At 39.6% G+C, this 12,586-nt stretch overlaps 1 protein-coding gene across 2 annotated transcripts in view; it reads right to left on the bottom strand.

The window, feature by feature from the left end:
* Nucleotides 1-1,515: 1,515 nt before the first annotated feature.
* Nucleotides 1,516-12,586, bottom strand: part of Fam111a (family with sequence similarity 111 member A) — a 19,901-nt gene continuing 8,830 nt past the window's right edge. For both annotated transcript variants that reach the window (XM_031389807.1, XM_031389806.1), the window contains exons 3-4: nucleotides 7,159-7,359; nucleotides 1,516-4,503 (exon numbers count right to left, since the gene is read on the bottom strand). In XM_031389807.1, the coding sequence (XP_031245667.1) occupies nucleotides 2,731-4,503; nucleotides 7,159-7,239 (1,854 nt within the window). In that variant the 5' untranslated portion in view covers nucleotides 7,240-7,359 and the 3' untranslated portion in view covers nucleotides 1,516-2,730. The remainder of the gene's footprint in view (nucleotides 4,504-7,158; nucleotides 7,360-12,586) is intronic.

Raw genomic sequence — 12,586 nt, 5'->3', positions numbered from 1 at the left:
GTGCCCCCGATGCCACAGAGGCGGGGCATTTCTCATCCTCCAGGCAAGAATGTATAACAAGCGCCATTGGCTTTGGCTGCGCTTTCTAACCCTGAGAAAGGGTCGGAGGAATTAAAATCAAGCAGCATGCTTCTCAGAGCTCACTCTGTCCCGCAGTTCTGAAACCTACCAGCTGTTGTAAGGTTCTCCCGGCGTCCCGGGTTTCTCGGCACCAGCTGTAGCCCATGCAGTCGTCTCACCAGCAAGAAGACATGTGGACACTAGGTTCCTTCTGCAGCAACGTTTTATTGTCCTCATCCATAGGGAAAAAGAGTTGAGCCCAAAATCCGCACTGCTTATATACACCACAGTGCGGCGTGTCTGCCCACAGCGTGGCGTGTCTGCCCATGATTGGCTGTCCGCTCATTACCCTACGTAACGCCCCGGGATGGGCCGTGACATGGCGTCTTTTTCACTCTACGCACATGCGCAAGCTGTTCTCTACGCACATGCGCAAACAGTTGTTTACTAGGAGTTAACAGCGGAAGTAGGCGCCATCTTGCCATGGCGAATGCCTCTCCAGCTTCACAGCTCCCCACAGATGGCCATGACCACATGGAGAGAGAGGGGAGTGGAATGGGGAGAGAGGGGGAACAAAGGGGCAAGAGGCAAGAGAGAGAAGCAGGAGAAAGAGAGAGAGGAGGGGGGCAAACAGCTCCTTTTATAGGGCTAGGCCTACCTGGCCATTGCCAGGTAACCGTGGGGAGGAGCATACCTGGCTGCTGCCAGGTATCTGTGCAGGTGGACTCTATACAGAATGCTAACAGTATCCACTGGAGAAACCCCAATTTTCAATTAGGCAGGCCTACTTTCTTCAAGGAGATGAATGCCTAGTCTCTTGTAATATTGGAGTAAAACTGGTCAAACAATTTGGTGATCCTAGGCTCTTCTATTAGGAGCAGCAGTCACCTGAATTTTCCCCAAATCTTGAGAACTGTTTAGGCCCTAATCATGAGCTTTGTCTCTCATAAAATAGAATTCATCCTTATGAAAAAGGCCCCATGTACTTTGCACCCTCCATCAGTAGAATCCATCCTTAGGTTTATTAAATCTTCTTCCTTTGCAGGCCCTAGCCCCAAGCACTGTATGTATCCCAGTCAATATAACCTGTTCTTATGAAAAAGATCTCAGATACTTTTCCATAGTGGGTTATTTTGCAAGGAGATATCAATGTACCCATTCCTAAGGGTTTGCTATGAGAACTGTCACATGGTAACTACTTTCCAAAGTTCTACTGTCTTTAAATGTGTAAGAAAATTAAGCCATTTTCTCTAAATTTGATCCCCATCTGACTGCCACAATCCAGCTGCACCAATTTTCATTCTAAGCTCTTTGCAGTCCACTTCCCTGTCAGTCATGGTACCTGCAGGGATGGACCCCTCCTCCATTCCCAACAGAACCTAAAAATAATGAGGCTGGTAAGAGTTACTTATAAATTATAAACAAATAAACAAAAAATACATAACTAAAGAAAACAGCTATGAAAAAACATTTATTATTTTATAATATTGAGAATGAGTATTTGGACCAAAAACAATGGGAATGCCATACAAATAATTTTTTCCACCTTATATTTCAAAACTCACTAAAGATATTACACTGTTTTTAATGGTGATTCACCTGTATTTGACTTGGGAACGATGCATTGGGCAGGGGACACAAAATATCTCACTAGCAATAGCAATAGCATTAGCACTAGGAGATGTCTGGAAAATAAGGGGAGTTGTGGATTAGGATCACATTAGCTCTAACACAGGACATATTTCAGTTCTGATAGAGGGAAGAATTGAAGCAATTGCCAGATCTCTTAGCAATCTTCCCTCAGCATCTCGACTAGTCCTTCCACTTTCCCTCAAATAATCTAAGACCTCTTGTCTTCTGTATGTAAGTTCCCATTGACTCTGATTTTGGTGAGATTACTTCTTGAACACAGCTTCTTTTCTCTCCAAGGGACCAGGACTTGAGTGTCACACTGCTGTGAATTGTCCTAGGCTGTGGCAAGTATCCTAGTCCTCTCCATTGTGAATCCTATGAAGTAGAAACCACCTATTCCAGTGTTTGTTCTCCATAACTCAACTCCAGGAACTCTGAGGTGCACACATTCTATGGCAGAGACCAGTTCCTTGCCTACTCAATGATTTGTAAAACCAGTCCTTGCAGGTTCATTTCAGATCCAAGTCTTAAGTCAGAAAGCCAAGTGGAAGAAAGGCAACTATGTTCAGAGACCTTTAGGGCTGAAAACCCTGTGATGCAGTGTCCTGGCTGAGCTCTCGTCACCAGAGAAGGAAGATATGGGTAGAACCAAATGAGTGTTTTTGAAATTGGTTCAGGTTTCCAGGAGCATGGTAGGCTTCTTTCTTTTCCATGAATCTTTTGGCCTACAACTCCAGTTTCTATGCTCTGAACTTTTTCACATCTTAGAATCTCCTGACACTATCTATGATCTCTAAGACCATATTAGCACTTAATTTTCTTTTTCATATTACCTTACATAAATAGTTCAATTGGTTTTATATATGTTTGTTTGTTTTAATAAATTGTGAAAATGCCTGGTACATAGAACATAATCTAGAACTACTATTTTTGGGTGAAATCAATCATTTTGAAAGTTCATAAAAGATTATTGTCTGCAGAAAAACAACATAGGCAATTCCCTTAATGTTGAAAAATCAACTAAACCCTTTCCAGTCCTCAGAAATCTGTGCTCGGCATTTCTGCATCCTGACTATTTACAAAAATTTTATTATACCACTGTTTATTTTGCTTAATACTAGCAAGAATGGATTCCATAGTAGCACCAAACTCAATGATATTATGAACTCCACGCTGGTATGTACAAGTGATGCCAGCAGCATGCATGGCCACCAATGAACCATTAGAATCAAATACTGGGGATCCAGAAGATCCACCAAAAAAAGTGGTGTCATAAGTAACCACGTCATGGTTGTGAAGCATTTCCTGGAAACTTCTTTGTGTGTATAAATGGAGAAAAGATGTAGAAAGACAGTAGCCTGCTTCCTTTCCTGCTTGAAAATTTTCCTGACATTTTCTTCCTCTATTTTCTTGAGGGACCACGGTACAGCCATCAGTAGACTTCCTTTCTCCCTCAGGATGGCCAATGATATAAATCAGCCCACTAAGTGGCACAGGTCCTATTCCATTATACAGTCCAGCAGGTACTTCTTGTCCATTTTCCTTCAGTTCTAGGACAGCATAGTCAAGGTCTGCATCAAATATCTCCAACCAAGGTTTAACAACAAAAAACTTGTTTTCTATTAGTGGAAACTCTTCGTAGTCAAAGGTCACCTTTACACACTGACTAATTATGCTTGCCCACTTATCTGGATCTATGCCTTTACCCACAATGCTAGTTATCACATGCTGACAAGTCAAAATGTACAATCCTTTAAAAACAAAGCAAGTGGCACAACCCTCATTTCCATTGTTGTTCCACCATAGGAACCCAACTGAGTCACTGGCCCTCGAAAGATGTTTGAGTACTTTAACAGGAGTAGAATTTTTTGTCATTTTCCCAAAGTGTTCTTTATGCACTTTGAATAAGGAAGCTGTCTTCTTTCTTTTTTCACTTTTTTCACTTTTTTCCTTGATGTATGCTCTAAGTTTTTCTCCTTCTTTTTTCAATATAGGGGACTTATCCACAATGTAGTCTTCAAGCTTTCGGAAGTTTCCATTTTCTAACTCAGAATTCTGAGTGACAGAGACTACCCTAGGGTTCTTTGGAAGCTCAGCGGCAACCTGAAAAAGCTTGCCCTCTAACTCATCAACTGGCTGAGTGTTTTCTATGATGGTGTCCAGGTCATTAATGAGTTTCCAATGGTCACTCTCTATGAAAGAACAAAACCTGCCATCCTTCCTCAGTGTGTCCATGATGGTCTCTCCTTTGAAGCCATAGACACAGAGTTTGTTCCCGTCTTTGTGAAGTTCCCCACACTTCAGAATCTTTTTCCTCTTATTCCCAACTGCATGAATGTAAAATTGGACATAACTGGTAGATGCTTGGTCTTGTGGTTCAAGGAATCGTTTACTTTCCTCTGTCTTACTTTTACATTGACAAAATGTAATGACCACGTGGCTGCCTTCTGGTATACAGCAGAGGGGCATGCCAAGGTTTAAGTACCCCTCAATGCCTTCTTTGCCACACACTAGCATTTCTTTGCCCTTTTGACTTTCTATCTCTTCTTTGACAGCACTGAGAGTGTTGAGTGCTGCATACAAGCTACTTGTCTCCCTACATGTGAGCTCATACTTCATGTTTTTGTGTTTCCTAGAGTTCACACCCAAGGTGACTACAATTTTCTTATTTAGGGAAGGAGTCTGATCTTGTTGAATTTTCTTGGGTGAACGTGGTCTTTGGTCCCTGGTGTTGGTTATATCCCTTGACATTTTTCTAGAGTCCACTTTTACTTGAGAAATATTGGGATCATTCTGCTCTTCTTTGGAAACCTAAAAGTAAATGGTAGATATTTATAATTCTGACAACTCTAGTCCTGTGTCCGTTTTTAGTGTCAATACACAGTTCATATGGGAAATTCAGTATCAATCTCAAAAGACCAATAAGTAGAATTAATTAAATCAAGGTTCATCATCAGATCCAAAGTACAACCTCAACTTATTATCAAATCAGACAGAAGAGCTCCTTTTGTTACACATGGTACATTTTTCTAAAGAAAAAGAATAGGAGTGTAGACACAGTGTTATTCAGATACCAAAGGTCTGCCAGCTTCCCTGTATAGCATGTCAAGCCATTTTACTATCTTTAATATACATATCTTCTCCAAGCATAAGATGTGTTACAATAACACTTTATTAAGCTATTTATTTACCATTTGCTTTTATAATTTATTCTGTTTATGGATATGAATGCTTTACCTAATGAGGTTGTGTTCCATATGCATGCCTGGTACACATAGAGGTCTGAAGAAGACATCAGATCCCCTTGAACTGGAGTTACTGGTGTTTAAGAACTACCATGTGAGTGCTGGAAATCAAACCCAGTTCCTCTACAACAGCAACAGGTGCTCAACAATGTCATTTATTTAGTATTTTGTAAAACAGAATCCTGCTATGCAATTAATGCTTCCATGGAATTCAGTATTCAGCCCAGTTTGCCTTCAAACTCACAATTTCCATATCTCCTTAATATCGTGATTCAGGCAGCATGTATCATAAAACACATGCAAGTTATTCTCTTTATTACATAAATTCCCACTAAATTAATATAATCACATGAAATATCTTGGTTACATCCTATGTAGATAGATACAAATGCACAGTGGATTCTAATACAAACTTAATTTTTTATTGAACTACACTTTTTTTTTTGTAAATTTTCATCATCTCCTATTTTTGTAAGACTTTATGTTAAGAACCAAAAGAGAGGAAGATGGGAGGACAGAAGTTAAATTCCAGAAATAAGAAAGCCTAAATGAAAACCAAAACTGCTTATGGCAGTTATTGTTAACTGTCTTGACAGTACTTTAAATTACCTGTGATATGGATCTCTGGGAACATCTGTGGGGTGTTTCTTCATCAATCCTGGTAAAAAGCACCCTAAAAACGTGTTGGCAACATTCCCTAGGTTGGATCATGGACTGTTTAAGTTGATAATGGGGGAACAGAGCAGGAGTTCACTGTTCTCTACCATTGACTGCAGATACAACATAACTAATTCTCTCAGGGTCTTGCCACTATGACTTCCTTCCCATGAATTGTAACAAACTGTGAGCCAAACAAACCCTTGCTATTTTAATTTGCTTTTGCCCAGTTATATTACCATAATGACAGATAAAGGACCTAAGGCAGCAATTGTCTTAAGTTTGCCAGAAAAACTCATTGGTCCCAAGTCAAATTCATCATGAGAAGCCAGCAAAGTCACTCACTGGTGGCTTTTTTTTCAATGGGAGTAGCAATGTTGGAGCTTGGTTAAAAATTAAGCCTGTCATCATTTGTGATAACACTAACATTCTCAGTTAAACAGATAAAAAGAAAGCAAAGCAATATGAATCTACTCTATCCAGGCATAGAGTCTTTTAAAATGTATCTCTGCAGTTTGTATTTGGTCAGGATTTTTCTGTAGTGTATATTTGGTGAGAAACATCCTTTTTTGCACGCATGGTAATACTGTAATAGACCTCCATATATTTAAATATTCCTGGATAGAGATAGGCTTTTCTATGTTTACTTCCATTTTTTGCAGTCTTATACAGTTCACTGTGGTCTTTAATTCACAGTCTTCTATTCTCTGACTTGGGATGCTGGGATCACAGCATTGTGCCACCATTCCTGGTCTGACACTTTTGAAAGGGAAAGAGAGATCACATGTGTTCCTTGAGCTTGCTATTGTGGAGTTGGACAAAAATAAAAAGATATCAGCTTTTTATGGATCTCCTAGCTACTTGGATGTCTTGCCTTCCAAAACCTGGACACAAAGAAACAAAGAAAAGGCTTTGGCATTGCACCTCAAATGCTGACACTACTCAGCTGTCTTGATGTGATAAAGGAACATGTTAGTCTCAGAGGACACAATCATTTGTCAGGACAGAGCCTGAGAGCAGAGGGCTCTGAATATATCAGTGAACTTGCCCAAGTCTTCATCACAGGCTCAAGCAACTCCATTCTCTACTTTTTCTTCACAAACAAGTTGAAACCAAAACCTCCCTCACTTACATATAAGTTTTAAGCTAATAAATATACAATTTACAGTTTTGTAAAGTGGAAAGTACTAAACAAATATGTTATGACTGAAGAGGTCAATCATATTCACAACATTTTGATGTAATTAAACAGTATTAATTTTGCTTGTTTCACAGGTTGGTGTGACATACTATATTTAATCAGTTTTACTAATGTTTTAGACATGACTGCAATAGATATTTTTTCTATTAAACACTAATTTGATAGGGCTGAAAGCCATAATACAGTTTCCTATCTTTGACACCATTCACCAAACTAAATAAAGTGGGTAAGAAAGATCTAGAGTGTGTCATTGTCCCAATGAACAATGAGGCAGTTTCTTGGCAGTAGATTCTAAGTGACCTAGGACCTCTGGTGGCTAAGACAGCTATTAGTATATCCCACTAGCAACATTTATAGACATACCTGAGAGAAATATTCATCGATTTTTTTATTTTTCCTTGTATTAAATAGGATCTTCTGTGATTTCCGCTTCTTACAGCTCATTGTGGCTTAGAGATGAAATGGATGGCTCAGCTGAAACACAAACTCCAAAATGGATCAAGTTGGGGTGGGAATTTAGTTCACGTAGACTGGCAAGTGCAATGCCCAGGCTTTGTCCTCAACCTCCAAAAAAGAAAAAAGGGAAAAGAAAAGAAAAGAAAAGAAAAGAAAAGAAAAGAAAAGAAGAGAAAAGAAAAAAATGGTTCAAGTTATGGAAATATCTGCATACAGAGTAAAAGATAAACTTGGCGACAACAGCCGCAAATTTTACCCCTTCCCTCGGCTGCATATTCTGGCTCACAAGCTTTCCCAGATGTAGGTACTAAGGACCCCATATAAAACACCACCCACTGTCCTCTAACTCTCCTTAGAGATAGCTCAACATCCCCAAACTGTACTCATTTCCTGGGCTCCATATTGTATCCCACATCTCCAACCACTTTTCCAGACACTAGGGACTCCCAGGTATGACACTTTCCTCTACCCGTAAACTCCCCTTAAAGCACATGCAACAGTCTGAAACTGTACCCTATCACCTGGGATCCATGCTATGGCCCACAACTTTGGTAGAAGACTTCTGCTTTACCAGAGGCCAAAAAGTACTAGGAACCCCAGAACCCAAGCAGGTACTCAGAACCCCAGAGATTGTCCAGTACTTGGAATCCTAAAGGCAACATTGGTACCTGAAACCACAGAGGTCATTCAGGTCACAAAAACTGAAGCAGAGGTACCCTACTGGACTTGAAGATTTGCTTATCACAGGAACCCCACACCACTCAGTCCAAAGGACCAGAGAAGAAACAGAAACCAAGGAGATAAAGACATTCAAAAACACCCACTGAACAAAGATAAACTCAGAAACAAGCACCTAAACCTATAAAAACCCCAAACCCAAATGACTAGAGGAATACATTCAACAAGAGCCAGAGCAATATGGCACCCGCAGAGCCCAGCTATCCCACTACCTTAAACCCTGGATATTTCAACACAACTGAAGCACAGGAAATAATCTTAAATCCAACCTCAGGAAAATAATACAGTCTTTTAAAGAGGAAATGAAAAATTCCAGAAAAGGACAAACAGGGTGAGAAAATGAATAAAGCTTTTCAAGACCTGAAAATGGAAATAGAAGCAATAAAGAAAACATAAACTGAAGGAATCCTGGAGATGGAAAATCTAGTTAAGAGGACAGAAACTACAGACACAAGCATCACCAACAGAATACAAGGGATGAAAGAGATTTTCAGGCATAGAAGTTATGATAAAAGAAATTGATATATCAGTCAAAGAAAATGTTAAATCTAAAAAGTTCCTGACACAAAACAGGAAATCTGGGACACTAGGAAAATACCAAACCTAAGACTACTATGAATAAAAGAAGGACAAGATTCTGAGCTCAAAAGACTAGAAAACATTTTCAGCAAATCATCATAGAAGAAAATTTCCCCAACCTACAGAAAATAATTCTTATAAATGCACAAGAAGCTTACAGAACACCAAATAAGTTGGACCAGAAAAGAAGGCAACCCCTGTCACATAATAATCAAAACACTAAATATACAGAATAAAGAAAATTAAAACCTGCAAAATAAAAAGGCCATGGAACACATAAAAGCAGACCTGTTATAATTACACTCAATATTTCAAGAGAGACTCTAAAGGCTAGAAGGGCCTGGGTAGTTAGTTGTCTTGCAGACTCTAAAAGACCACAGGGGCCAGCCCAGATTACTATACCAAGCAAAACCTTCAATGATCATAGTTAGAGAAAACAAGATATTCCAAGACAAAACCAGATTTAAACAATATCTATTCACAAATCTACCCTATAAATATACTAGAAAGAAATAATGGAACTAAAATGCATTGTGACTCAAATGGACCTAAGAGGTATCTACAGAACATTTCACCCAAACACAAAAGAATACACCCTCTTCTCAGCATCTCCAAAATTACCATACACTGAGTCACAAAGCAAGCCTCAACGGATACAGGAAATGTGAAATACACATTTCCAAACAGACCACCATGGATTAAAGTCAGACTTCAGCAACAACCAAAACAACAGAAGGCCTACTACTCATAGAAACTGAACAACTTTCTACTGAATGACCACTGGGTCAAGGGAAAAAAATAAAGAAATTAAAGACTTCCTAGAATTCAATGAAAATTAATGCACAACATACTCAAACTTATGAGACAAAATGAAAGCAGTGCTAAAAGGAAAGTTCATAGCACTTAGTGCCTTCACAAAAAAATTAGTAAGATCTCAAACTAGCAGCTTAAAGGCACACCTGAAAGCTCTAGAACAAAAAGAAGCAAATATACTCAAAGCAAGAAGATGTTAGGAAGTAATCAAACTCAGGGCTGAAATCAATAAAATAACAACTGAGAGAACAATTTTGAAAAATAGATGTAAAAAGGAGTTGGCTCTTTGATAAAATAAACAAGACAAAAAAGTCCTTATTCTGCCTAACTAAAAGTTAGAGAGAGAATATCTAAATTACCAAATTTGAAATTAAAAGAGGACATAACAGCAGATATTGAGGAAATCCAAAGAATCACTGAGTCTTACCTCAAAAACCTATACTCCAAAAAAATTGGAAAATCTGAAAGAAATGGACCATTTATTTGTTCTTGATAGATATCACTTACCACAGTTAAATAATATAAATACACCTATAACTCCCAAAGGAAATAGAAGCAGTCATTAAAAGTCTCTCATCCAATAAAGGCCCAGGGCCAAATGATTTTAGTGATGAATTCTATCAGGCTTTCAAAAAAAGAGTTAATACCAATACTCCTCAAATTATTCCACAAAATGGAAAGAGAAAGAACATTACCAAATTCGTTTTATGAGCCCATAGTCATCATGATACCTAAACCTTTCATAGATGATATGATAGATCACAAAAGTGACTCAAATACCCTTGCATTATATAAATGTTAAGCAGGCCAAGAAAGAAATTAGGGAAACAATACCCTTTACAATAGCCACGAATAATGTAAAATATTTTGGTGTAACTCTAACCAAACAAGTGAAAGACCTGTATGAGAAGAAATTCTTGTCTCTGAAGAAGATATCAGAAGATGGAAAGATCTCCTATCTGCATAGATTTATAGGATTAACAGTAAAAATGGCAGTCTTATAAAAACCCTCTACAGATTTAAGGTAATTCCCATCAAAATTCGAACAGAGTTCCTTACAGACCTTGAAAAAACAACACCCAACTTCATATAGAAAAACAAAAAACCAAGGATAGATAAAACAGTCTTGTACAATAAAAGAACTTCTGAAGATATTTCTTGAAACCATGATTTCAAGAAATAGTAATAAAAACTGTATGGTATTGGCATTAAGAAAAGTGGTTGATCAATGAAATCGAATTGATCATACGGAAATAAATCCATACACCTGTGGGCCTAGGATTTTTGACCAAAATAAAGCCAAAATTATACAATATATAAAAGAAAGCATTTTCAGCAAATGATGCTGGTTTAACTGGATGTCTGTATGAGGAAGAATGCAAATAGACCAATATCTATCACCCTACACAAAACTCAAGTCTAAGTGGATCAAAGACCTCAACAAAAAAAATAAATTAGTACAATAAACCTTATAGAAGAGAGTGGGGGCTATCCTTGAATGCATTGGCAAAGGAGAAAACTTTTTGAATAGAACACCAATTGTGTAGCCACTAGGCCAACAATTAATAAATGGGACCTTATGAAACTGAAAAGCTTCTGTAAGGCAAAGGATACTGTCAAAAGGACAAAACAGCAGCCTACAGAATGGAGAAAGATCTTCATCAACTCACACTGACAGAGGACTATTATCCAAAATATATAAAGAACTCAAGAAAGTAGACATCAACAAAGCAGATAGTCCAATTTAAAAATGGGGACACCTGGGTCTAAACAGGGAATTCTTGATACAGGAAGCTCTAATGGCTAAGAAGCACTTAGACTTAAAGAAATGTTCAACATCATTAGCCATCAGGCAAATGCAAATCAAAACAACTCTGAGATTCCATCTTAGCCCTGTCAGAATGGTCAGAATGGCTAAGATCTGAAACTCAAGTAATAGAGGATATAGAACAAGGCAAACATCCCTCCATTGCTGGTGGGAGTTCATGTGGAGAGCGGTAGAGCTGGAGAGGCATTCGCCTTGACAAGATGGCGCCTACATCCGCTGTCGACTCCTGGTAAACAACTGTTTGCGCATGTGCGTAGAGTGAAAAGGCGCCAAGTCACGGCCCATCCTGAGGTGTCACATGGGGTGATGAGCAAACAGCCAATCATGGGCTGACACGCCGCGCTGTGGTGTATATAAGCAGTGCCGATTATTGGCTCGAGGTCTTCCTTTTCATGATGCAATAAATGCTTGCTGCAGAAGGATCCTAGTGTCTGTGTGTCTTCTTGCTGGCGAGACGACTGCGTGGGCTACAACTGGTACCGAAGCCCGGGACGCCACCGGGGGAGCCTTACAACCACTGGTGCAGAGGAGACCCTCCGCTCATTGAGAGGATTCAGAACTGCAGAACAAGGTAAGCTCTGAGAGGCATGCTGTTTGGTTTTAATTCCTCCGACCCTTCCTCAAGGTTAGAGAGCGTGGCCTAAGCTGCAGTAATTGTGCTAGTGGTGCTTGTTACGATGTCCATTTGGCATTTGATACATTCTTGCCTGGAGAATGAGAAATGCCACACCTCTGTAGCGTCAGGACAGGGGGCACTTGAGGAGTTACAAGATAGCATGTCAGAAACAGAGCGTAATGAGAGAGTGGGGGCTAGCCAGGATAAAAGGGAGAGAAAAAAGGGTATACCCAAGGACACAGACCCTTCCGCTCGACCTGCGGAAGCGAGAGATAAGGGAAAGAACACCCTGGGAGAGAAAACTAGGGAAAGGGATGGAACTTCGAGACCGAAGCCCCTCTACCCAGTTAAGAAATTGGAGGCCCTCAAGCTTGATAGCTCTGAGGAATTGAGCCCCTCTGCGGAGGAGAACTTGGAGGAAGAAGCGGCTCGCTATGAGGAAGAGAGGTATCATCCGGATGAGCATTTGCCGCCTCTCCAGAATCGAAAGTGAAAGGGAGCGAGAGATCAGAGCCACGGAACACTTTATGCTGTCCCACCTGCTCTTCCAAGTACACCCCCGCTATACACTGATAGACACTGTTCAGATTCCTTTTTATCTAAAGGAGACAAGAGTAAGCTCTTGCATGCCTTTCCAGTGTTTGAGAATGCTGATGGTGGCCGTGTCTATGCTCCAGTAGAATATACCCCTAACAAAGAGCTTGCTGAGTCAGTCAGCAAATATGGGCCTGATGCCAATTTTACCATTATGCAACTTGAAA

Source organism: Mastomys coucha, unplaced genomic scaffold (genome assembly GCF_008632895.1).
Source record: "Mastomys coucha isolate ucsf_1 unplaced genomic scaffold, UCSF_Mcou_1 pScaffold21, whole genome shotgun sequence".
In the NCBI taxonomy this organism is placed as follows: Eukaryota; Metazoa; Chordata; class Mammalia; order Rodentia; family Muridae; genus Mastomys; species Mastomys coucha.
Note: the sequence above shows the minus strand (reverse complement) of the source record. Positions and strands in the feature narration are given on the sequence as shown.